This window comes from Athene cunicularia, assembly GCF_003259725.1.
Source record: "Athene cunicularia isolate RWA chromosome 2 unlocalized genomic scaffold, athCun1 chr2_part1, whole genome shotgun sequence".
NCBI lineage: Eukaryota > Metazoa > Chordata > Aves > Strigiformes > Strigidae > Athene > Athene cunicularia.
Genome location: NW_020799095.1, coordinates 58281530 through 58306469, shown reverse-complemented (window position 1 = coordinate 58306469; position 24940 = coordinate 58281530). Strand labels below are relative to the sequence as shown.

At 39.5% G+C, this 24940-nt stretch overlaps 2 protein-coding genes across 4 annotated transcripts in view; both read right to left on the bottom strand.

Annotated features, from left to right (window-relative positions):
* Positions 1–8379: 8379 nt before the first annotated feature.
* LOC113477186 (transmembrane protein 14C-like) lies at positions 8380–14777 on the bottom strand. 3 transcript variants are annotated; one of them, XM_026843382.1, is made up of 5 exons: positions 14699–14777; positions 14396–14472; positions 11914–12015; positions 9151–9238; positions 8380–8957 (listed from the first exon to the last, which is right to left on the bottom strand). In XM_026843382.1, the coding sequence occupies exons 2-5, from the start codon at positions 14469–14471 to the stop codon at positions 8903–8905; spliced, it is 321 nt and encodes a 106-aa protein (XP_026699183.1). In that variant the 5' UTR covers position 14472; positions 14699–14777; the 3' UTR covers positions 8380–8902. The 3 variants fall into 3 exon arrangements, with proteins under 3 accessions (XP_026699183.1, XP_026699184.1, XP_026699185.1); XM_026843383.1 differs by having other exon boundaries at positions 14592–14766; XM_026843384.1 differs by having other exon boundaries at positions 14703–14735.
* A 56-nt stretch (positions 14778–14833) lies between these two features.
* PAK1IP1 (PAK1 interacting protein 1) overlaps positions 14834–24940 on the bottom strand; it is a 10265-nt gene continuing 158 nt past the window's right edge. Inside the window, exons 2-10 of the mRNA XM_026841369.1 lie at positions 24169–24389; positions 23131–23251; positions 22960–23034; positions 22252–22304; positions 21652–21797; positions 21464–21561; positions 20606–20705; positions 18912–19038; positions 14834–18288 (exon numbers count right to left, since the gene is read on the bottom strand). Of these exons, the coding sequence (XP_026697170.1) occupies positions 18128–18288; positions 18912–19038; positions 20606–20705; positions 21464–21561; positions 21652–21797; positions 22252–22304; positions 22960–23034; positions 23131–23251; positions 24169–24389 (1102 nt within the window). The 3' untranslated portion in view covers positions 14834–18127. The remainder of the gene's footprint in view (positions 18289–18911; positions 19039–20605; positions 20706–21463; positions 21562–21651; positions 21798–22251; positions 22305–22959; positions 23035–23130; positions 23252–24168; positions 24390–24940) is intronic.

Below are 24940 nucleotides of genomic sequence, written 5' to 3'. Positions count from 1 at the left end.
TGCCCCTTCTCTATCTCTACCTTCCCACCAGGAGACTACCCACGGCATGACTGGGCAGGGGCCATGTGAGTGATGCTTGGCTGGTCAGCAAATATCAGACAGGCTCTGCTGAATTTTCTCTCTACTCCTTTATTCAGCTAATGGGTTTCAAAAATTTCAAAGAACTGAAGCCACTAAACTTTGACTCCTCCAGGAAATTCACCTGAAGGTGACAGAAAGTTCAGAACTTTTGTCAGAAAGGGGAATGGCTGGATGGACATGACATGACCATATGAACCTCAGTTCTTTGGGAAACCAGATAATAAAAAATACTGACTTTCCAGGAGAGGCTATGAGAAAATTCCTCCAAGAAGACAACATTTAAAAAAATTTTGTCCATTCTCTCTGTAGGAGACAGGCTGTACAAAGGGAAAAGAGAGCTCCCCTGGCATAGTAAAGACCACAGCTGGTGCCTAACACGTACGAGGGGCTGGAGAAGATGTCACCAATGGAGGATGGCCCCCCAATCCCTGCAAGCTGCAAGTAGCAAAGCTGCCTTAAAGCAGCAATGTAACATCTTTATGTGGGGGTGAACAGCCACACTGCCCCCTCTCCTGGCTCTGCCGTGGGCGCAGATGAATGCAGTTGGGAATTTCAGCCTAAAATTACCGATGACTTATCCTGTCAGTCTTGCTCATAAGCCAAAGTCATGCAGAGCCTCATTTCTAATTCAGAGGGAACTCTCCGAGATTAGGAAATTATCCTGGTGGAGAGGAAAAGGAACATTAACTATGAGATCTTGAGATCCCAGCTTGCTCCAGTTTGCAGCCCTTCACTCAGTGTGTTTGGGTGGAGGGTGCCTTGGGCTCCCTTACCTTCAGGGTGAGGATCCCGTAAGTGCATCTCCTTTAAAAACAATTTTGAGTGGGTTAGTGAATATTAGTTTACCAGGGTATAGTGATTAAACTAAGCCTGAATCAGTATTGTCTCCAGAGGCACCTAAAGGAAAGCTTATTACTTCAGTTTTCTCCTCTTCCATAAATTCCAGAGCAATTTCAGGAGAAATTAACACAAAAATACTTTCTCCTTATGTTGTCCTCTGTAGGGAAATAACTGGGATTTCTGAGAGGTTTTTTGGCAAGATCTGCAAATGTGCTGACCACAGTCAGACCTCTGTCGGAAAGCAAAAAACTAAAGATGGAAGGACAGAAACTCAGGTGGGTCAGTTGACACCACACGCCTCAGTCAGCAATGCTTAGCCCTGCCACGCCTCAGGATAATCTTCTTGGAAACCTTCCTCCAGGGCAACATCTTCACAGCACTTCAGATGTTTTACTCTTCCTTTTTTTTTGTTAACCACCTGTCTTTTAATTTCTTCCCTTGCTCCCAAGGATGCCTGCCAGACAACCCTATTTCCCCTCAGATTCAATGGAAATGGACATATGCTATCTTTACATTTTCTGGATGAAGTGGAAGTGCAGCCCCTGGCATTAGGCAGGGCATGGCAATACAAGATTCACTCTACCTCTGGGCAATGCCACAGATGAATTTAAAAGTCCAGCTGCATATGAAATACATGTTTGATAAAAAATGAGAGACTAATGAAGACAGCATGACTCTGAGTGAGCACAAATCTTACATGGTGTTGCCACCTTGGATTTTAAACCAAGATGTCAATTAAAGATTTGAATGAGGTCAACTGCAGTGACCCAGCTAAACAAGATGCAATTAATAGTAGGCTGACCTCGCTTACCCTTCTTCCCCCAAACCTCCTCTTCTTCTGTGTACACTTACTGCTCCTGGGGCAAAAAAGAAAAACAGAGATTAGCACTAATTAGGTCTTGCTTAACATGGTTGTTTAAATAGTTAACTCTTTCCTGGTGTGATTTTAACACATGTACCACACCCTGTTTATGGTTGATAGGGAATGATTTGAATGAACACCCTTTTTTAGCAGGTCTTTTGCTCCATCATTACAGAGAATGCTGTCTAAAGCATGTAAAGTGTCTTTGGTGATACCATATGGTTAACGCTCACATGCAAGGAATACTCTTGAAGAAAGTCCTGATCCTGAAGGGCATTCTGTGGGAGATATTCTATAAATCAGATATGTCTAACAAAATCTATGGCTATTTTCTGTCTTTGTGCAACAGACCATTCCCTAGAGAAGCTGGTACTCTGATGGCTGACAGCTAAGAGGAACGGGAATAATTGCAGGCTGCTGCCTCCTCTATGTCAGAAAGTCTATAGCCTTTTACCATTCACTAGCAGGAATATTTACTTGCTTGACAGTATGGGAATGGGATATAGAGAAATAAATATTATATCCACCGAAAAATACCCAAAACATATACAAGAAAACAAAACACTTTAAAAAAGTGTAAATAAAACTCCTGTGCATTCATGGTAGTGTCTGTTGCTGTGCACACACATGAATGTGTGTGTTGAATGGACACCTGGTTGTGAGAAGGATGTAGCTGAAATTGGGTCTGTGTTGATCAGGGACTCTCTATGCTGCCCAAGGAACTGGCTGCTAAACTACCTAGCTGTCCTTCACATAAATACATTATTGTATATAAAAATAAATGTGTATAGATGATAGTTATAAGAGTAAGCTGAACAGAGAGTCCTCATTGTTTGGCAGGGATGAGAGTAGTGGCACATGGAGGCGAAAACCTGGCGACAGCCCCTCAGCTGATGTAAATGCTGCAGGGATGCCAGGTGAGGTAGTGTCTGGGAACTGAAGATGTTGCTGGGTATAGGATAAATGCAGTGCAGAGAGGGGCATCTAGCACACTGCTAAACACCAGAGATATGCAACTACCTGGAGAACCACAAAGATCAGTTTCACAAGAGCTTTATGGATTAGGATACTTTCAGAGGATTTTTAGGGTTGTCACTCTGTGGCTATTGTCACCATTCTTGGGTTCTTACCCCCATCAAAAAAGAATTTCCCCTACCTCCCGGTTTAGGTTTTGAAAACAGAACATGGGTAAATGGACCAACCAACCTCACTCTCACCTCACACTATTTTAGGTCTCGTCACAGCCCCACAGACCAGTGGGATTCTCAGTGGAGGGAAATTTCAGTCCAGAATTTAAAAGTGTTTACTTTGCTCCTGCTGCTTTTCATCTATTTTCGCTCCTCCTGGTGTGTATTTTTCTGCCCTGCTGCTGTGGTGCTGCATACTAATAGAGCAACACTTGGCCCCATCCCCAGAGGAAGTTGTGTGCAGGTTTATTGGGAAACAGAGGAGTGAGAAGGGATTTCAGCACATCTAATAGCTCTCCTACCAATGGAATGCCTTCAGGTAACAGCAGATAATTTGATCCCAGCCATTTCCATTGCTGAAAGAGCACTGCCTCCGAAAAGTATCCAACATCCTCTCCCTGATTATGCACATATATACCCCTACAGCTTACAAAACTGTTTCTTTGTTTCTTAAAAGTGCTTAAAGAAGGAGGCCTGTCCTGATAAATCCCCTCTGCTTGTGATTCAGGCTGACAACCTGCAGATTTTCTTGCTTGTAAACAAGCATGGAAGAAAGGCTGGGCTGATCTTCCAATAGATAGGAAGCGATTTCCTTCAGGAGGTGTAGGAACAATGGCAAGGTTTTTATTTTCGTTCTTCATGTGATGATTATCAGCTCCTTAGCAGCAATAGTTTGGGATAGCCTGGTAGGCTTGGTGAGGGAAGCCTTTTGCCCCAAGATCATTTAATTCCCCAGGCCAGTGCAAAGGTAGTGAAGAGCAGACGCTCACATTCGGCTGAGTGGGCAAAGGAAAGTGTTTGGTGTTCCAGGACTACAAGTATACCTACAAAATAACTACAGGTGGGTGAACCCTAAATTAGAAGCAGGTAAGAACTGTTTATTGTCATTTATCCTTGCCTGCAGCTCTTGGGGTGGGGTGTCTCTCCGACTAGCGGCTTGTCGGACCGAGCGGCAGCCGCATCGGAGCCGCACTGCCGCCCTCTCTCGGCTCCGCACGCCGCAGAGCCCCGCCAAACCCGCCCCACTTCCAGCACACGCAGCCACTAACTAAAACAAGGGAGAAAAAAAAAATATTAAAAGGAAAAAAAAGGGGGAAGGGAAAGGGGGAGGGGAAGGGGGGGAGGAAAAAAGGAAAGCCGAAATAAAAAATAAAAGAAAAAGGGAAAAAAAAAGGAAAAGGAAAAAAAGAAGAAAAAAAAAAAGGTAGAAAGGCAAAAATAAAAAATAAATTTAAAAAAAACTTTCAAAAAAAGTAATTAAAGGAAAAGAGAAAGTGTATTCTTCACTGCAGGGGTGGTAAAGCACTGAAACAAGCTCCCAGGGAAGCAGCCATGGCCCCAAGCCTGTCAGTGTTCAATAAGAATTTGTACAATACTCTTATACATATGGTTTCTCTTTTAGGTTGCTCTGTGTGGAGTCAGGAGTTGGGTTCAATGATCCTCATGGGTCCCTTCCAACTCGTGATATTTTATGATTCTTAGTACTAAAACTCAATTCACCATAGTTATAGTGCTTGCAGGACAGGATCTCAAAATACTATGCAAATGCTAACATTTAATGAAATGAAACGAGGGAAACAGATGTTTGTCCTGCCATAATTTTTCTCATTAGGTATTTTTAAAAGCCTATTAAATTAAAATAAGGACAGGCTGTATTAACTACCAGTAGTAAACCAGTATCAGACCTACCAATTCTTGCTTCTTGGGTGGGAACATGTTATGCTACACACTGTACAAGAGAGCAGCGCAGAAGACAGACAGGGAAGGGATACAGAAAACATTATCTCCATTTCACAGGTTCAGAAGAGACTGAAACACCCAAGTCACTTGTGTACTGGACTGAGCTGGGACTATGGCATAAAACCATAAGCATTTTGATCTGCTCCAGCTTGGCATTACAAGGAAGCAAGGAAAGGAGATGTGTGCAGACATCTCTGTGCTATTATTGATGAAACATTTTGCCATTTTTACTTGTAGGAATTCTGCAGGAACAAAGACTTTCCTCCTTCTGTCATAACTGCCTGGAGGTTCTCCTGACCTTTTTTTCCCCTCCCATTTTTCCAGGTGATTAAACTGTGCAGTCAGAAAGCATGACTATAATGCCAAGAAGCCAGTAATTCTAACACCACAAAAGGATAATTGTGTAATACTTCAGACCATATTAGTTTCAGCACAGACTGACCCTCAGCCGGGGAAGACAGAGTGCCAACAGCTCCCAGCACAATGACTGACAGAACTGGGACATGGCAAATTGCACTTTTGAAGCCTGCAGCAGAAGAAGAGCTAGGGGATACGCTTTGCATTAAAAACAGTCATGTACTATATTCTTAGAACAAGAGATAAAGTAGGGCAGCACATGACCACCTCCCTTCTAAACCACTTCACTTAAAACATTTTCCATCCTCTAATTCTCCTTTGCTAGTCTGTAAAATACAGTTGTCTGTCCTACTAGTGTAACATTACTTATAGTCTCACACTATACTACAGATTTGTATTTAATTAAAAGAGATTTTGCTACCTGCAAATGTCACATTAATTGAAAGAACAGCTTAGAGTGTGACATCTATCACTGGGTGAGTGAAAAGACTGCTTTTCCTCCCCTCAACTCAGTACTGCAATTGAGACTCAACATTATGGCTGTGTATTAGAAGTCTTGGTGTTGTACCCATAGAGACTAAGGCACAATCGAGGCACTCAAGTGTACAAGATTTTGACACCCCACCCCCCACCCCAAACCTTTGCTCACATCTCCACTAACTGGATGGTTTAGTAACATTCCCAGCCTGGTGTTGCCCCAGTGTGAGCAATTGGGTCTCCACAGGCAAGATCCTGAATGGGAAAGAACCTAGGGCTAGCCAGAAGTGAAAGTATAGCACAGATGAAATTTAGGTTGTCCCATGGGTTTTCCACCTGGGCAGAGAGGAATCCCAGTTCCATTCTTCGGCTTCAGGATGTTTCTGTATTTTTGCCAGTTACTATTTAACTTTCAAAGATTAAAAATAATTTGCTCCAGTTCCCACAGGTCTCAGGAACTCTGAACTCTGTTCTCCACTTTGGTGTGGCTTCCCCAGGCAATATTCCTGCTGTGGAATATCCTAGGGCCTGAGGCACAGAGCCCTCTCCTGGGAAGGGAACTTGAACCCATCCGGAATGGGAACTGAAGGCAGCCCAACATCTCTTCCTTTCCAGGATTTACAGTAGAGCAACTGCTATTACAGAGACAGGTACATTTATATATCCCTCTGACAAAGCCTAGGGCAAGCTCCTGCTTTCAAGAGATCATTTATCTCCCAACGTGAATAGGAAATTCCCTCCTCCTGTCTTGAGTGAGCTCCTCAAGAGAAGGGTGAAATACTTGACACGTCCTATTGCAACGCAGCTTCCACCAGGTACTGTAGATGTGACAGCAACACGTGGAATAGAGGGCCTGGGTCTTCACTCTGGGAAATGATGATTTGATAACCCAAACTCTCTTCTTCTGTCATTACTATAATGTATTTGAGTTCTAAAGGCATGAATAAACTCCAAGTTGTTGAATCCCGCTGACCCAGTCTGTGTATTATAAAGCTACTTTCCTGTTCCTGTACCTCATTAAAAATTTGTACTCATTTCAACTTGTGCAGACAGCTGGTACTGTAAGTAACATTAAACTAACATCTTTATTTTCAGAACACGCTTTGAACAGAGTAGCCTTAATGTAAGGAATTATTTCAACAGTTCATTTCCTAAAAATAACTAAATCACTCTTTCCAAATATTACATCCATACACAAGCTGACTCACAGCATGAAGTTTCACTGAAGCCATGGCATGGCCTCAGCAAATTCAATGCAAAAGCAATAATCTCGATTTACATAGAGACCACCCTCAGGGGATAAAACCCACCAAAACCTACACAATAAAAATAGGAAAGAAAACTCATAGGATTATCCAGCAATCAGCTTAAAAGCACAGGCAGTCTGGAGGAAGGATATTAATGTCTTTAATTCTTGAACAGCTCTAGAAAATTCTATAGTAGGGATGGAGTTTTCTATTCAATTATGTAGGACAATCTCAAATATATAAATATAATTACAAAACTTCTGTTAGATTTTGCCTACAGCACAGTCAAGAGAGACTATAATTTCACTGAGATTAGAATTTCAGACATGCTTTAACATGTTTTTAGTGCTACCCCCTGCAGATCCATCATGTACAGATCAGGTTATTTACAGATTAAGTGCCCAGACACAAGAGAGATTACAATATGAAACATGTTCAAAAACCTGGAATTAATTTTATAACTTTTGCCTAAAGAACTAATACTGCACAACACAATTGGCCCAACATCTATAGATCTGCTTTTAATTGCTACTTTCTACTACAAGAACTTTCAATCTACAATCGTATGTGTTTCCATTGATTCACCACAAAGGAAATGTCACTCTGGCTCAATACTGTTAAATGCCACTTTCAGAACAGGAAATAGAAGCTTTGAAGTGACCAAAGAAATGGAGCAATTGTGTAGTTTAGTATTTGCTTCATGCAGTTTGAAAGAATTGTTACAAATTCCTTTAAGCACTACAAAACGGGAAGCGGGTAAGATCTAAGTTAATCATGGCAAAGCAGGTTTAAATTATGTTACGCAGTTGACAAAGTTTTGATATAATCAATGGTATAGAGGTCTCAAAGTAAAATCTTAAATAGTCACTACATAAAATATCACTTTAAAATACAACTCTTAAGATTCCTAGTTTATCAATAATCATGTATCATTAAAGAGTAAATTGATAAAGGTTTTTTTTTCACACCTTCCTTGCCTCTTCCATCATGGCACTAAGCCCACATTAGCGGTGCCTGCACTAACAGAGGTGGGAGATGGAACACAGGAGAGGCAATCAAGATTGGTATGTCAACAAAGGCACCTGATGCCACTGATGCTTCTCCCACACTTCAGTCCTCAGGCACCAGAGCAGAACCAGGAACCCTCCTGACTCCAAGTTTTCCTAGTACAGACCGATCTGAAGAGCCACTTCTCTAAGCGATAAAAATAAAATGCTGATACATTCTATTGTGAAATAAGTCTGTAAGATCAGAATTACACAGTGTTATTGTTAAGCTATTTTATTCTAAGTTATACAGACCTCTGGCCAGATCACATTCAACTGTTCATTTAGCCTAATACAGGTTTCGCTTAATTAATCCTCAGAGTAAGTTCCTTTCCAACAACTGTTTAAATGCAATGTTAACAAAGGCCCCTAATTCAATCTTTTCCCCCTCCATTTAAAAAGGGATTTTTAAATATCATTGAAAGACAGCACTTGGATACTAACAGTTCGCTGCAAAGACTTCTGCTGAGGAGAAAACAAGAAGGTAAAAAGAAAAACCCCAACCCCATACACGCAAAAGGATACCAAAAAATACCAAATACAGGTTTTAAACAACTTTTACTGGTAGAAAAGCAACATTTTAGCATCATTTCACAATACAAAGATCTGTTTGGCATTATACAGACATGGTGTATCAACTCAGAATGCCATAGGTAAAGCACACTGTAATACTCAATATGAAAAGTATGACATACACGCCGTTGTATTTAGCTGGTTGTAATTACTCCTGGTGCCTCTCTGTGGATACTTTCTTAATTACAGGCCCTCCCTGCTTCATACATGTATTTTGGAATATAAAAACTGGAAATGTTAAAATACACTGAAACGTGTCCGGAAAAATCAAACCCAGGACCAATTTCTCACTACACAACAACAGCTCTACCAGATCATTGAAATAATAGCATCTTGTATGTAGACTACCTGTTCCAACATTCTACTCCCCCTTATATAAAAAACTGAAAAGAATTGTCTTGATATAGAAAATCATTCCATCTTCTTGCTTCTGCATTCATGCAACTTCATTATCAGGTTTCCCTATCCAGATATTAAACTGTAAAATGAACATTACTTATGTGGCTTTTCCACCATCTTCAGTGCTAATCTTCCAACCATTAGCAAACTGTTTAAGGGGGGGAAAAACACAGAATTAAACAATAATAATAATTTGTCAATTCATTTTCAAATACTTCACATGTAACTGGTGCATGGAAACAAAGAAGATACACAAAATACTATTTGCTCCCCCTCAGTTTAATTAAACAAGTAAGAAATCACACATAGGAGAGTAAAAAAAGAAGTATATTGTGTTGTACCTGACACCAGCAATTAGCCCTGCAGGCATGAATTTTCCAGAGTTGTAAAATCTTGTTCCCATGACAGCAGTCAGTGTTCCAGATGTAACTTAAATGAGAGATTACACAGTGCAGTCAGCAGAGACGCATGTGTGTGAGAGATGCTACAATTCAAAACTAACAGAACAGAGAGAAGTAGCAGCATCAAGTAAAAAGTGAAACAGTTATTTTACCTGATGGACAAAAAGAGTTAATAAATTGTGTAAACTTTGGAATGCCTCCATATGTGAAGCATAAATATTCTAAATCAAGTTCTAGCAGGCAGTGCACTCTATGTGCTTCTGCAAACACTCCTCAAATTTCTTTGTCAAAACGTGCTTCTTTGGAGACTGGAAATAATCTATGCTACACTGCTCTGGAACTCACTCCTTCCCTGTGCACAGGCAAATTACTAAACCCTTGCTTCTCATAAAAGGGAGAGAGCGTTTTTGTGTCTAACTTGTAGTAATGTTCTGAGAAATAACACATTTATGTTTGCAAAGGACTTCCCTTCTGAAGTGTGCTATGGAAACGCTAAGCATCACCAATCCATTTCAGCCCTGCACCACCTTCCACTAGGGTCAGAGAGTTAAAGCTGCCCACCCTGACCACTTGACATAGAGACAGGAGTCAGGTAGTTTCACTGAGCCAGTAAAATAGAAATGTCAATCACTAAACACCTTATCTCAAAGAAAGATACATACTAAAAAACCATACTAATTAAATCCTTAGCTTTAGCATGCAGCTGCTACCCAGTGGTAACAGCTACACATTAACATGCTGTTCCAATCACTCTCATTTTCTACCACTGCTTCTATGTGACGATTGGTCCTGCAGGACCCAGCTCACTTTCAGTCCTAGCCATGGCATCCTTCCTCCCTAACACTACCCTAAATACTGTCCTTGACATCTAACAGTCTACTATAAGTAACTATGTAAAAGACTGAAACTACAGTCTAACACACAAGAAAGAACTGAAATACTTCAGTACTCAAATACCCCAAGCTCTAATCAGTAGCCAGTCTTCAAAATATACACACTTCACTAAATATAATTTTGTCTAAGACAGCGCAGAACACACCTTTTCCAAAAACTTTAAAGCATGGAGGAGGAAAAGATTCCATATGCTACTGAATTACACACATATATCTCTCTGACATTTGGGAAAATACTTGATCTCGCTCCTGTTAAGACTGCTGTATCAGTAGTTTATTCCAGTTATTTAGGCTTGACCATGCACAGCTTTTGACCTATCCAGTAGATGTGGAAGTGGACTGCAGTGTAGACAATGCTGAAGTGGAGAGAAATGCTGGGCCTTCCCCTTCACTTCTGACTTTCACATATCAAAGAACTAGATGCTCTGTCACTGCTTCAGTGAACAAATGCTATAGTCAGTGGCAGCTCTTTAAGCACTAAGCAGTGAGTCTCCACAGTTCACTTCTCAAAGTCAGGAAGAAGGGAAGCTCCAGTTCTAAGAAGGAAGAAGATTCTGCATCACTGAAGCTTCCTTGTCTGTTAAATCTCCCCAGGCGTGCAACACCTTTGTATTTCCATATTTCTCATGTATAAAAATGAGCCAATCACCCCCTCTGACATTTTCAGCAATAATAAAATAACCTGCTAGGGGTATGGGCAGCCTGCAGAGGAACCACTCTTCCTGAAATTCTCCAGCCTCCTGCAGGATGCTGAAAGTAGGATCCAGATAAAAGAGGACACACAGAGGTCAGACATCAATTTACTAGCACTACCATTGGCACTATGATCCTTCAAACATGCCAACAGGAGACAGATGCATGGTGGCAGCCACCAATTCAGCAAAGCCTGGGGACTGAAACATATCTAGTGCTAGAGAACTGTCATGCACTGATGTCTTCTACAGATCAGGAATGGAGAGTAGAGGATACTACTAACACAAATACTGGCCAAAGTATTACATAAAACGTGCTCACAAGTATCTGAGATACAACAGTCTAACAAGTGTCAGGCATCAGCTGAGCTACAGGAATTATCTACATATATTTCCTCAGCCCACTTCAATTGCAAGGTACCCTAACTTATTAGTGAATGAGAAAAGTTCAAGTGATGATAGGTGATTACTGTTCTAACTTGTTCACTACCCTGAGCTCTATATGGTAAATAGAAGAAAGACAAAAATTGCATTTTGAAGATTCACACCATACTACATACAAGTTTTTAAACAGAAAATGCTTATTTGATTTTTGTTTTGCTGAAGGTTATTAAATAATGGTATTTGGTTTGACAATTTTTTTAAACCACTTAAGTTTCACTTTATCCTAGCACACATTTTCCTTCACAATCTGTAGGTTTTTTGATGTTCAGAAGATAAACTCTTAATTATAAATAACAGATATTTTCCTATCCTGTTGTAGAAAAGGGACAAAAGATTAAGTCTGAACTATCATCCAAAGCACTTCATACTTCTCACAAAAGGGATGCTGGAACATAGTGAGAAATCACCAAGCAAGACAGTTTTTAATATGCATTCTTAATACATTCTTTAAAAAAAGAATTAAGTAATGCTAACAGTTCGCATTCCAAGAGAGCACTGGAGTTTGGTCACTAGTGAAGATTTTTCACTAAAACACAAGTTTAAAGATTGGATTGAAACTTGATTTGTAACACCATCAGTTTAACTCTTCTGCAGACTTTTAGGTACTCATTTTAAGTATCCAGTTATTTTAGGGTAAATACAATCCCTCCTAGTTAAAATTTTAAATGACTTACTCAGAGATATCCAAACATTACTTGGATTCTGTGAGAGCTGATAGGCACCCAGTCCAGCCAAACTCCCAAAGAAAAGGCCAGCAGCTAGCGATGGGACACTACCTGAACAAGTAAAAGATGCCTTTATTAGCTCAGAAATAAACTTGCTCATCAGCATGTCTGTTTTGTAAAACACCAACAATAACAAAAAAAAAAAAAAAAAAAAAAAAAAAAAGGCATTCATTGTTATAAAGCACATTAGAGAGGGTTTTTTTAAGACACTAAGACCATGCTGATCTGCACCAAGAAACACATTCAAATACTCTTGTATAAGATACAAACAGCATTAGTATTTAATTATTTAACAGCAAAGACATTCTTGTATTTGTGATGGAAAGAATAATGAGACCAGCAAAAGAATTGATGCTCTCTTTGTGCAAACTGAACCATGTTGTTTCAACACAGTAATATCAGAATTTCTTGAGAGGCTGTAAAGTAGATGGACTAAACAGTAAGGGTTTAAGACCAGAAAAAGGACACAGACTGAACTGGGCAGAAAAGCATTCAAATACAGAGTTGCCAAAGAACAGAATGGAGTCAAGTAAGAGAGGTCTTATCTCCTAAGTATGCCTTAGATCTGATCCAAAGATAACTGCAGACTTTGGAAGAAGGTTCCCTGGACTCACCTAATCTTTGGATCAAGTCTTCAGTATATGTGATAATCCCAAGGTGCCAGCAGATAAAGGATACCACATCCAAACTGGAGATTTATAGAGGACATCAAATATTGAAGTGTCATGAGCACTGCGAGTGGTGAATGCTCTCAATGAGGCTAATGGAGAGTTCAGGACTTAATAGTACTGAGGGTGGTTCTTTATATATTCCATTTTCCAGGTCACCTTTAAAAGATTTGAGATTGCAAAGCTAAACTGATAAAGATCTCCTCTCAGTGTTACAGGATGATTGCATGTTGCTACCAGGAAGTAATAATTTTTCAGTCATCAACAAAGCAGCTGTAATATTGCTTCAGATGCTGGTTTTGGTATAAAAAGCAAGAGATAAAGATGATAGAAAGCAACCAGATATTCTTGTACATGTGCAAGTGGCTGATCTGCACAGAATACAGTTTAACAACCAATGTGGTAGCTACAATTATTTCCACAAGCCTGGGAGCCAAGAAATGGCCATCATATCCATGACTTTTACCTCAAGGTATTATTTAAGCAGCTATGACACATACACTTACTAGGACAACCACACCACCTCTGGATCAGAAAGTTCCTGAACCTCAAAGCACTGGAACCCACAGAATTTACTAAATTAAGAGAAAAAAATCAGTCACTCTCTGCTTGCCCTGTTCTCATATTCTTCCCAAGGCAGCTCCTACTGACTGCTGGTTGTGTAGGTAACTAGACCCGGTTGTAAAAGATCACCATCTTAGCTCTATGGAAAAAAGTTCAATTTTCTTTGGTTTCTCCAAGTTATTAGTATGAATATGATAGCTGCTTTTTTTTTTTTTTTTTTTTTTCCCTTTCCCCTCTTACAAATCACCATACAAGTTCCTGTTTCCCCTTCAGAAATCCTATGACCTGGATTCCCTTACCTCAGCATGACCACGTCCTCCCATGTGGGCCCAGAGCGTAAGAAAGACACCTACTGTTTCATAATGGCCTTAGAAAAATACGGATGCAATTAGTTACTTCAGTTCTCAGTATTGTCCCTCCTGCCCTATACTCCACTCACAGGCCAAAGGATAAACCAAGCCTACAGAAAACAGATTGGAATAGTCATTATCATCTATGTAGTCAAATGCACTGGTAAGATTCTTACAGATTTCAGCAATGTACCTTTGGATCACAAACACTAAGGTGACAGGGATTTTTGAATCTGAAAGTATTGCAGCAGGGATGAAGCCACAGTTCTGTCCGGAAGACAAACTCAGAAAAAGGTCAAGAAACGAAAGCAGTAGGTCAGAGGGGAAGCTTATGATGCAGAGCCCAGAAAAGGAACAAGTTTAAGGACTGTTTTGCATTGTTCAGCTCTACTTGGAAAACGGATCCTTCTGAAAATTTTCTGCAGCTTGCAGTATACTGTTACCATCAAACACTAAAATGAAAAAAAAACCTCTAAAAAAGAAAAAAGATGATGTCCTTTGAAGATACAAAACATTTACAGAAGGTTTATATTTAAAATAGCAGGGGAAAAGCCTTTCTGAAAGAAACTTATGTCAGTTCACCTAAAAAGCACGGCACAGAAGCAGGATACCAACATCCACCAGAAAACAGATGGTGGGTTTATCAGCCCAAAGCACCAGCTCCACCCAAAAAAAAGCACCACACCCCAACAGCAGCAAGTTATCAGCACATGGTACAAACTGATAAATTTTATACCTGTGTGAACTTCGAGATAGGAGGCTTTTGTGAAAAGCCGCCTAGCTCACACAAAGTTATTGGGGGATGAAGGGGGGGAGAGGGAGGGAGAGAAACACCTTTCCGCACTATACCTGCTTTTGCATAGCCAATAAGCCCTCCTGATGCCACCAGGGCGGCGTAGCCAAAGCCGAGCCAGTCCACTGCCATGCTGGAAGAGAAATTGGTGTCAGGATCTTAATTTTTTAGAGAAAAAAAAAAAAACAAACTAGCATTTTGCCGTGGAGGACTTTTCCACGAGCAAGGCCTGCCTAAAGCCCGAGCCCTAACCCGAGCCCAAACGATGGAAAACCGATTTGTCGGGAAGGCAGCCCCGGGGCCGGTGGGGTGGACTTCGGGGTGCGCCCCTCCGCGGAAGGTACGCGGGCGGCGCTCACCTGCCCCGCGGCCCCGCTCCGCAGCGGCGTAGGGCGGAGCCGGCGGCGGAAGGGGAGGCGAGGGAGCAACGCACCGCCCGAACCTTCCTTTTTCCGGCTGTTCGGAGAGAAGACAAAAAATTAAGCAGAGGAGGGGAAGGTGTTGGTGCCCTCCCAGTTCCCTGCAGAGCTGAGGGTAACTCCCCTGGCCCCGGAGGGGTCATAGAGGATGCCCGAGCAAGCCCAAGGGCCTACAAATAAGGAGAGACTTCAGTGCAGACAGGGTTCTGCATGTCTGTCCAGTGAGGGGAAAGCTCCCTCCTGACTGCTTTCGTGCCACCCGATCCATCCTAGTCCTGTACCGGAGGCGGGGGTATGTGGTAGAGCTGAGAATTTAGGGTTGGTTTGTCGTTTGACATGAGCTGCAACTCTAGGCAGCCCACAGGCCGCTTCCAGCTTTTGTCAGTAATTTCGGGTTTATGGAAGATGTAGAGGATTTCTTTATTTGTAAAATTACAAGCACAGCTAGTGCAACAGAAAAAGGAGCCTTCTGCTGTAGGAGTTACCCAACAGTGGGAGATGGAAAATACCTTTGCATTTTTTTATCTGGAAAAAAATGTAGATGTTTCTGTCTACAAGCTTTTTCTTTTTTGCAAGTGCTGAAACTAGCTTTCTTCATGTAAATAGTGCATAAGTTATTCCAGTTGGCTATGCGCTTACTTCCCATGGACGTTTAAGCACATAGGAAGAGTGAGCATTCCTCCAGCCAGGTCCCAAAACTGAGAGCCTTTGGTTCCTTTTCGTCAGAAGGCACAAAACATGAGGCCTGTACTTTTTGCAAAACACAGCTTTCTCTAGCTGCATTTCAAGTTTTCCCATCTTTATGAATTAGCCTAATGGTCAGAAAGTGGAGAGTAGTTCAACTCCCTTGTCGGCTTAAGTGGCTTAGAGATCTCCCATCTCCCCGAGAAGTGCCACAACCAGCACAGATGGGATTCCCTGTTCTGTTCCAGCTGTGTAATGGCTGTGAGGTTCGAGTTCCTCTGGGCTGTGCTTTGTAATTCAGCACTGGGGTTCCCCAAGAGAGGAAGGAGAAAAACTGGATGAAATCCACAGCTGCTAGAGCTGCTGAGCTCACCTGGGGCTCAGCTGAAGATGCTGTTCGCTAGGCTGTTGTTCCTTGCAGCCGTGGGCTCCATCTACTCTACCAGCATCACACACACTCACCCTTCCTGACACAGGAAGAACTTTCTCACCACTAACACCTCCTCTTGCTCTGCACTGCTGTCTCCCCTCTATCGTTCTAAGCAATTCCCTGAAAACTGGGATGGAAAATGTTCTGGAAAGGAAGATGTGCACAAGGAAATAATAACAAAAAATTGCCAAGTACTGGTTGGTAGGTGAGCGTTCACTCAATGTATAGAAAATTACTTCTCTCAGGACTGTTACTGTATTTCGCTTTAAAAGCTGTTAGGGCTTGTCTTCTCAGTCTCTAGTTCACAAATGGTTTCATGTCTCATGAGACATATAATTCTTTGTTACTACATGGGGGTTGGATTTTTACAAATGTATACTACTTACTAGTAAGTCTAAACATTGGAACCAAAATTCTGTGGAATGTTTGCTTTTTAATTCTTAAAATTATATTCAAACTGGATTTATCCTGCTACTCATAAAAGCTGGCTTCTGTAATTGTGACAGCCACGGCCATGAGCTCAGGTATTTAAAAATTCAAACATTAAAAACTGTCTTAGTACTGACAGCTATTTTGTCAAGAACAGACATAAGATAAGCATTATAAAACAGACGTAACACTTTACAAGTTAAAACACTTTACACAATTCTTGCTTAAGCTTATACTCTGTAAGTCCCATATTTACTATAGGACTTGTTATCAATTAAAAATCTGATTTGGTACCTTTCCTGCTAAGTCTACAAACCATTCTAAGTCCTACATTATTTGCCAACATTTGTGTACACACGCGTTCAAGGTATTATTAAAGTTAAAAGCTGTGTAAGTTCAAACTAAAGTATAATTGAAAATCCTTTAATGTTGAATAAACTGAGCTCATATAAATCAACTGGACTGAATATTCAGACAAGGGGTTGTGATCATTTATCTAAGTAATCTAAATAAGGGAAACAGTTACAGAATATAAACGCAGACACCCATCTCTAAGAGAATGCTGCCATTGCCACATGAACAATCTTAGAACAGCACCGATGATGTGCACCGTTTCAGTGTCAGCATACACAAGACGTAAGCTGGAGTTATATCCTATTTTACATCCCTAAGACAGCCTGCATTCCTGTCTCCAGATTTGGCTCAATCTTTTTTCTGATATTCTCTACCTCTCCTCTTGCTAAACAAATAAGGGGGAACAGGTTATTACTAAAGGGAATCAGAATAAAGAGAAATTCCAATTACTCTCTTGAAAATGAATAAATAATGACTACTCTGGTAGTGCAGAAAACAACATTAAAATGTCTTTAAAAGAAATAAAGAGAACGTTTAGTACAGCTATTTGGCCTTGTTCTCTCCAGCTCAACTTTGTTTTTCCCACTATTTGTAATAACACTTAGAATAAAATCCTGTTCCCAGTGATTGAGATCAGGAATTCATTTTCTGTTTAAGTGCAAAACAGATGAGTTTCATGCTGATAAAATGCCAAACATTCCAAATGTTAGATAATTTTTTTTTTTAAACAAAGCTCAGATCAAGGACTTGGAAAAATGCTGTGGGAAGGGGGAAGAGAAGGTAAAACTTTATTGGTGCAAACTCTTCCACCAAGAATATGTATTGTATTCTGAACAAAATATTTCAATCATGTGAACCATTGGTGCAAAGACTTTAAAAAAAATTAAATGCATGAAGTACGGACACAGTAAAAAAAGCAAACATTTTGCTTATAAACTATGTATAGGTCCATGTCAAGATCTACACGGTATGATTTTCTGTGATTATGAATGGAATATGATCATCCCTCTTTCAGTAATTTTAACATGTTCCTTCTTACAGTAGGAAAAGTAATGCATGACAAAAGCAGATCATATTTTGAGTCAAATGAACAGTAACTTTTCCAACACTAAATTAAAAAAATGTATGTATTTTTAATGTGCATTTCAGTGAGACAAAAATGTAACGGAGACAGATGCAGCTATTTTTATCATTTTAGCTGGCTTTTTCAGAGCCAGTTAAGAAGCGTATGCTATTGTTAATAGAAAAATATAAATATTATGAATTTATTTTTGTCTTGATCACTTAGGAAAAGTTGCCATCTCTTTTGCTACTTCCCAGAATGATCAGTCAATTTATTAGGGTAAAAGCATTCATTACTTTTAAACAACAGATCACTTTAAAGGTGTATGTCCTGTCAGAGGTTCCCATCCTCATAAAAACTACAGCAACGCTAGCATTTACTTTTTCTTCAGGAGAGAAAGTAGCTGCCTTCATGCTGAGCTATTCCTTTTCTTTTTCTTCTTTTGCAGTGGAGCTTCCAATTTTTGCTTCTTTGGAGTAATTTTTCTCTTTCTTTCTGATGTTTTGTCACTTTTATCAGTCAAACAACCTTTTTTTTTCTTGACTATTGACAATTTTTCATCTTCATTTGCTGGAAAAAAGCAAGAAATTATTCACACTGATATTTATGTCCAGTCTTTGTAGTCTAAAATGGCACAGACTTACTTATATCTCATTTTTCAAAAAGAGGTTATACATGATTTTTTACTTACAGCGGAATGTACCATTTATGCTAGTTTTTCCTATGATATGCAAGTATCTAAATATCAAGTGTGTAAATAGATTATGATACAGTAAAACAACAGCAAAAAACTAAAAAAATACTGAGCCAGACTTCCTAAGTTTTCCCAACCACAATGGCCTCAAGACCTAGTTTTGGTTTATAGGAAAACAAGACGTGCAGTTCTATCAAACTGTTTTTTCTTTTCTTATCTGTCTCAAAAGCTTCACAGTGGCTTCCTCAGTATGTTATTTCAGTAAAGAGAGACAAAACTTTCATATAATAAAAGTGAGAGGAGGCTTATGTCCTCCAACATACATGTGGGCTTGAGACACTATCAGACTGGTAAGGATATTTATATCCCTTGCCAGTGTCATATCCCCAGTTCTTCAAGATATCGGAAGTTTTTCCACTGCATGCAGTAAAAACCTCCCACTTACTATCTTCCATTTCAGAGTCACATGAACAACCAAAAATACACACAGTTCTGTTACCTTGAGATGACGTTGCAGCTTTCTCAGAATTTTCTTTCATTTCTGAAGCTTGGTCAAGCCATACTGCAAGACATGTCAGCCGAGCTTTGGTACTGACTTCACACAGTAGAGATGGCACATCTTTAATCTGGAGATAATACATTAGAAGATTAATTACACATTATTGTATTTCTATTTAGATTTACTGAAGTATTTGAAGTGAGAAACATACTGCCTACCTTCCACTTCATTTCTGGTGCCTAACAATGTTTAGAACTAGAGACTGTATATTGGCTAATGGTCACATTATTGCAGTCCTGTTCCTGATACCATTCCTCAGTGGTGGCTTTACAAAAAACTCCCAGTGGCTTTAAGAAAATATCTTGATAAGCAAGACCAGTGGGTTTCAGGCACATGGGGTAAGTTTAACTTGATGAATAACTAGATGAGTCACAGACCCCCACAAAAAAAAAATGGTTTCAGAAGTTTCTCCAGAGTAATAAGTATTTTTTGGTACAGCTGAAATAATGTGAATGAAGTTATTGCATTAGATTCCTTTTCTCCCTCACAAAGACAATGCTGCTGATTAAAAGTAATCTCTTCAGAGTGTGTTTCAAATTGCTTAACTGCAATTATATCAGTCAGCTCTGGGAATACTTGAGCAAATATCCTATTACAGGTATCAGGGGATAAAGTGTTACAAACACATGTACAGCACAACAACATCAACCCATCAGAAACTACCTGTATTAGGATATTCTACCCCACAGAGCTGGACAGAGCAGCCCACAGAGTTATACAAATTTTTACAAAATTTTACCCACACAGGAAGAAAAGCACTCATTTGGTCAAAATAAAGACAATGTCACAGAAAAAGGTAAAAAGTTCCCTGATCACTATGTCAGTTATGTACAAAGGGATAAGAAATTTGAGGTGAAGGGGAAAGAGGGATTTTCACTATTGCACTTATAAGTATAAAAGTAACCAGAGGGGGTCAAATTAAAAACAGGCAAATTCAGATGATACATATAAAGCATATAAATGTTGAGAGATATTTATTTGAACTATTCAAAATACTTATAGTGGAATATAGTAGATCCTTTATTACTGGGCATTAAATTAAAAAAATCTAATTCTGATTTTAAAAATACAAACCCAAGAGCAAACAACAAACATGGGAAACTTTAATGATAAGACGTGATTCCTTCTTGAACTGTGCTACTCAGAACTGTTTGAAAATACACGAAATAGAAGTACCCAGTATATTAACATGTTTGAATTTTTCAAAAGGACAACTTTTTCCCCTTACATGAACAATCCCCACCCCAAACCACAGAGTTTGTGTTTTTAAAAGACTAGCAACAGTCACCTCAGCAGTGCTTAGAACATATATAACTAAATAAATAGTCTGGCCAGTTAGGTCTGAAAGGAAGCATGACTTTATATATAAAAGAGGAGATGAGATCTCTGTAATATCATCAAATTTGATAGTTTGCTTAAAAGAAATTACAAAGATACAAAAATATACAGGTGCATAAAAATATGTGGATAGACATATACACCTCTACTGAACATAGCATGGAGGAGATCAAGACATCCAGATTTTAAGTAAAATTTCCTCAGTGATTTAAAATTAATTTTTATTACATAACTGTCTGCAGTTTCGGTTATGTGGTATTTTTCTGTAAATTTAACAAGCAGTTTAACAGACCAACCTTATTAAGATCCAGATTCCACATTTTAATGTAACCATCACTGGATGCAGTAACAATAACATGTTGTCCTTCTCTTTCAAAACTATAGATATCTTTTATTCTGTGAAGAAAATATAATACTGTGTTACTTTATAGCATGGCAGTTCAGAACAGGACACTGCAGAAATTAGATGAGTAGGCAATAATTTAAAAATCAGTTTGAACAGAAAACCCACAAATGACAGGCAGGAATTTGGAACGATAATCTGTTTTGAGTTCTATCATTTACAGTCAGAATGCTTGCCTTTGCTAGGCTTGTTAGAATTCAGTTCAGAACATTTTAATACTTTTAAGCCCACAGTATTAATCACTTCAATGACATTTAGCTAATACTTTTGTGTTTTGATGAATTAAAAGCAGCATCTTGACAAATATTTGGTTTTCGACAACAGAAAATACGTGATTACTCTCCTATTGTCTGAACTGAGTACACTGGTTTGGTTTATTTAAGCATTCTGAAGAGTCAGAATCTGTAAAGACACGTTAAACATTCTTTAGATGGTCTTGCAGGAAAATATCAGTACCCAATTTCAGAAATGCATAGGCCACACACAGAGAAGTGTGTACCTCTAAATTTAGAACTGTAATATTTCTAATTCTATACCCTGTTGTTTTTGTAACGTGCATGCCTAGCACAATATTTATGCTCATACTAAAAGCAAAACAAGTCTGTCCCAAATCTGGAATTTAGCACATAAATTCACTTTCTATACTAAAACAAATACAATAGTAAAATATGCTGAACATAACAAGTCATTGAACTTTACAGAGTACTCAGTGTTACCATAAATATTTAAATAGTAAACAAATATAGAATACCTGTTTTCATGAGCTTTAAATTCACACAGGCATTTTTGTGATTCACAGCTGTAGAACCTTATAATTTCATCATCTCCAGCTATGGCAAGGATAGAATCCTGGGAACAGGAAAAAAGAAATGCAAGTGTGATTAATTTCATGATTTTCAAACCAGTTAATTTCCCAGCACCTTTCTTTTTTGTACTTACTGTAATAAATCTAAGTGAAGAAATTCTCTTCTCTGTTGTGATAGTGCCAGTGATTGAAGCTGTGTCAAGTTTGTAGATATCCACTTTATTTGTTATCACGGTCACATACCTCTCTCCATCAGGGGACCATTTAATTATGTGGGCATCTGTACATGATACATTTGTGTACACAGATTTTTTGCACTCTATATTGCATAAGAATCTAAAAGTAAGAATGTTTAGAAGCTGCTAGACACTGTTTTCTACTTAAACCAGCAAAAAATTCAGGAAAAAAATAAAATAACTGAGAATAAACAAGTAAAACTGTGGTCTTAAATGTTTGTTTCTGATTATCAGAAGTGTATAGAGAAAAACAAAAGAAAATTTATTTATTTAAATGTCCTGATATCAAATTTCAAGGAAAGAAAAATTTACTTTAGTGTCACTACATTTTCCTTTTGGTAAATGATTATTATTAAGGACGTAAGTTTACATATGCTTGCCTGCACATGTAAAATGACAGTGTGAAAGTTGCTTTCAATTAACTGACTTGTTGATTAATTCAGTCTACTCCTCTTGTCTAATTCCACTTTTTTACTGGATTTAGACTGACAAACTCACTTTGCTTCAGGTTCTTGATAAAGGCTGACCGTCCTTCTACAAGATTCCAAGTTCTGAAAGACAACAATAGATAATGTGCATTCTGGTTAAAAACAGCACAGTGAAACTGAAGTTCTCTTTGCTGACATGAGGCAACTAAGGAACCTTTTAAGCATCTCTATGCCTTTTATTGCCTTCTTAATGCAAGGGAAAACGATGACTTCACATATCATTTGCACACTCTAAAGTTGAATTTGTGATATTTACTTTATAGATGAACATTTACAATGCAGAGCCCAAAAGGAGCGCAATACCAATTTATGATGTTAAAATAGCATCATATATTTAAAACACATACATACAACAACATTTATAGACTCTAAGTGAAAAATAACTTTTCTCACACTAAACAAAACCTGACAACTTTCAGAAGTTTAAATAAATTGTGTTCCAAAATGCAAATGTAGTTATACATCTACAAGTGACTATAAAGCGTCAGACCACCACAAGAAGCTAGGAACAGCAAGGACTAATTTCAAAAGACTTTAAAATATTGCTGGTATCTAGAACTTTAAAAGAATAATCAATAGATCTTTGAACCAATTGATGTCCAAATACGTTTTATTAGTGTTGCACGGTCGACTCCAAACATGGAATTGTTGTTGATTACAATTTACTAAGAGCTACTGAATTATGATTCTCAGCATTCCTTCATCAGTCTCAACTCACCTTAATGTTTTATCTGTTCCTACTGACAAAGCCAGTTTCCCAGAAGGATGAATAGAAAGAGATGTCACCTGCCCCCTGAAAAAAACAAAACAATGTATTAACCACGTACATTATTTACAAATGAAAATAAAAATGAAAACGTACGTGAATAAGCAGATTTAAGAAACTCACTTATGTGCCTTAATAGATTTCAGGCATTCCCATCTCTTTGTGTTCCAGATACAAATTAGTCCATCTTCAGCCCCACTCAGTAGATGTGCAGTACCATAGAACTCCAAACAAGTTATTGTGCCTAGAAATACAAACCAGAGCTCCTAACAATGTGTACGTAACCAACAGTTACCACACAGAGAACCTATGAATTAAGCTTCTAGCATCAAACCCTACCCTTGGGAAAATATGAATTATTTCCTACATATTTCTTCACAAACCCCCCAAACTTGCCATAGACGTCTGAACTCCATCTGGGCTGTTCCCTGAAATGGCAGTACTCAACAACTGTGGCTCAGGTGACACTGAGCTTCGATCAATATTAGGAATTCTCCTATGTCAAAGCCCTGCTCTTGACACACAGCTGAATTTACTGCGCATGCTGCTTCTCATACGTAATTATCATACATGAGTTGAAAGCCTGGACCACATTCAGTCTAGCTCCATGTACTTCCTGGTTATCAGGAGAAGAAGGACAATCAGGATTGAGCTACAAATGACACAAATGCATTTATTTGGACAGCCATTTACTGATGTATTTCATGGCTGTAATTCAGGAGGCACCTAAAGTGGGAAATGGACCAGGTTACATGCAGCCTGCTCTCACACACAAGCTCTCTTTTGTGTGGCTCCTGTTTGTCTGTGACAGGACAAGGGCCCTAGGAAAGATGGTTGATGGGAGCAGGCATGGTCTAGATAAACTGTGCTGGTAGAACAAAACTGGCTCCCAAGCCATTTGTGGTCCATAACTTCTTAAACAGTTAAAACTAAAAATAATTGGAAGCAGCAGCTATATTTGTGGGCTAACACCCAAAATTATTGTTGGATATTTCATGCTCAAAAGCTTACCCTGCTTATATCAACAGACCATCACGACTGTAGCACCATCACTACTTAAGACGTACCAAAAAAATTTCAATTTTCTTCTAATGGCACGGGCCAGGTTTTCAGCTACAAGTTTCTATCATTAATGCTTTTCACGAAGAAAAGCTCCCTTACCATTGTGCTGCAGCAGTGCCCCATGTTCTATCTTCTTTTTCATGTCATAGATTTGGATCGTCTCATCTCTGCTCCCAGTGACCACGTATCTGTTGTTCACTGCTACCGCTGACAATGAGGCAGAGTGGGCATGATGTGTAAAATCAGGGACAACCGTCCAGGACTGTAAATGAAATACAAAATAAACAGGTCTTTCTGAAGCTTGCCATATTGAGCTTCGACTTCATCGTCCTGTGATTTTTTTTTTTTTTTTAAAAAGCAAAACTTGAGAAAGTGTATGTGCAAAATGCAAAGGCATTATACTTAGCTGAAAGTATAATAGGATCTTATTGAGTTAATGTGCTGTTGGGAGATTAGCCCGAACGATTTAAATGTGCAAACCGCCTCCTGTAATGTGTTGGGCTTAGATGAAGCCGTATGTGAGAAAGTCTCTGCACAGAGATAAATCTCGTGGACGAGGAAGGCGGATTCTCCCTTCTTCCACCATTACAGGCTGGAGACACGCCTTCCACCTGGCACCAGCCCCCACTAGACAATGTGGCATCCATCCCCTGCGCAGCTGTTTATTCTCAGCTCCGCGCTGGAAGGCTGAGGGGAAGGAGTTTGCGCCGCAGCTCCCTGCACCCACGCAGCCGGCCGCTGCCCACGGCTCCAAGGATCCGCGGGGCCCCCGGGAACCTTCCCTGTCCTGCCCTCCCCGCCAGGCCGAGCAGCGGAGTGTCCGTGGGCCGCTCCCACACCCCGCGCCAACAGCGAGGGGCCGAGCCTGAGG

Excerpts from the sequence above, each read along its gene's own strand:
- LOC113477186 (XM_026843382.1), bottom strand. The coding sequence starts at position 14,471 with ATGGCAGTGGACTGGCTCGGCTTTGGCTACGCCGCCCTGGTGGCATCA. Across the intron at positions 12,016-14,395 it reads TATTGGCTATGCAAAAGCAG|GTAGTGTCCCATCGCTAGCT; the intron begins GTATAGTGCGGA and ends TTACTTGTTCAG. Across the intron at positions 9,239-11,913 it reads TAATGTTTGGATATCTCTGA|TTACATCTGGAACACTGACT; the intron begins GTAAGTCATTTA and ends CTCTCATTTAAG.